Raw genomic sequence first — 1,227 nt, forward strand, 5'->3', positions numbered from 1 at the left:
CTGAGGAGGGAATCGGAGCTCCACATGTTATGTTAGAATGTCTATATTGAGCACCAAGAGCAATTCTTTTTTTCCCACTGTCTGCAGAAGTTTTTGTATATAAAATGCCGTCTTTAAACCGATCTTAAAGGCTATACAGATCTGTATTCTTCTAAGATGAGAATCAATGTAGTTGCATTTACCTGCCCTTAATAATCCTTTTAAGTACATAAACTGTGTGCACCTTGTCTGAATAAATTCAACACGTTTCTTTCTCCAGTGATCTAGAACAACTTCGAAAAATTAGACGGCGAAGCCCCCATGAAGATACTGAGTCCTTTACTGTATACTTGAGATCGGATGTGGAAGCAAAGTAAGAACATAGTTCTTTTAGAATTAAAGTGCGAACCAAATTTGGGATTAATAAAAACACATTTCAGACAGATTCAGAATTTTTTAAATGATGTATTTTAAAAATTATTTTTGTTTTTGCAAATTAGTTTATCTGGGAGATTACTAGTATATACTAGTTAACTAAATATATGTCATAATTTATAAGAAAATTTGCCATTGACTTTTATTGTTTAGATTTAATTCAGAAAAGTTCCTTAAGTTCTTTATATTTTCCTGAAAGGACCTTATGCTTTGTTGAAGGTTCTCCTATAGTTATAGTTCATTTAGATTTAAATGTGATTACAGTAGAGTCACTAAAATTGTTCATTGTGGTAACCATGTGTGTATGCACAGATCTTTGGAGGTTTGGGGAAGCCCTGAAGCTCTTGCCAGAGAGAAAAAACTGCGTAAGGAAGCAGAAATAGAATATAGAGAACGTGAGTAGATCCAGTTTAAAGCTGAGTTAATTGAAAAGTAACCTGTGGGTGAGATCTGTGCCTGTAATAACCAGGCCCTCTCTAGAGCTTGCTCACCTCTGGGCTTTGGCTCTCTTTGTTCAGCAAATACCAATTCCATTTTGGAATTCCATTATTTTATAAAAACAGAATCTATTTTCTTTTGTTTTCCTCTAAAGCTTTTTGAAGATAACGAGAATAAGAGAAACAATAGTTTGTGCTTTCTGTAAGACATATGACCATTGAAACTTACGATCTGATCTGAAGATGATACTTGTTATAAAAGTGATAGAATAGATGCATTCTTACAGAAAGATCTATTAATTCAGCTACCACATTAATTTATTCATTCAGCAGGGATTTATCAAACACCTATTATGAACAAGAAGCTGTGCTTGGT

General features: G+C 33.7%; 1 protein-coding gene across 1 annotated transcript in view; it reads left to right on the plus strand.

Moving 5' to 3' along the window:
- SLC30A9 (solute carrier family 30 (zinc transporter), member 9) overlaps window positions 1-1,227 on the plus strand; it is a 39,838-nt gene that overhangs the window by 1,818 nt on the left and 36,793 nt on the right. Inside the window, 3 exon segments of the mRNA XM_012648488.1 lie at window positions 260-352; window positions 727-765; window positions 768-809. Of these exon segments, the coding sequence (XP_012503942.1) occupies window positions 340-352; window positions 727-765; window positions 768-809 (94 nt within the window). The 5' untranslated portion in view covers window positions 260-339.

Source organism: Propithecus coquereli, unplaced genomic scaffold (assembly GCF_000956105.1).
Source record: "Propithecus coquereli isolate 6110/MARCELLA unplaced genomic scaffold, Pcoq_1.0 Scaffold288, whole genome shotgun sequence".
Taxonomy (NCBI): domain Eukaryota; kingdom Metazoa; phylum Chordata; class Mammalia; order Primates; family Indriidae; genus Propithecus; species Propithecus coquereli.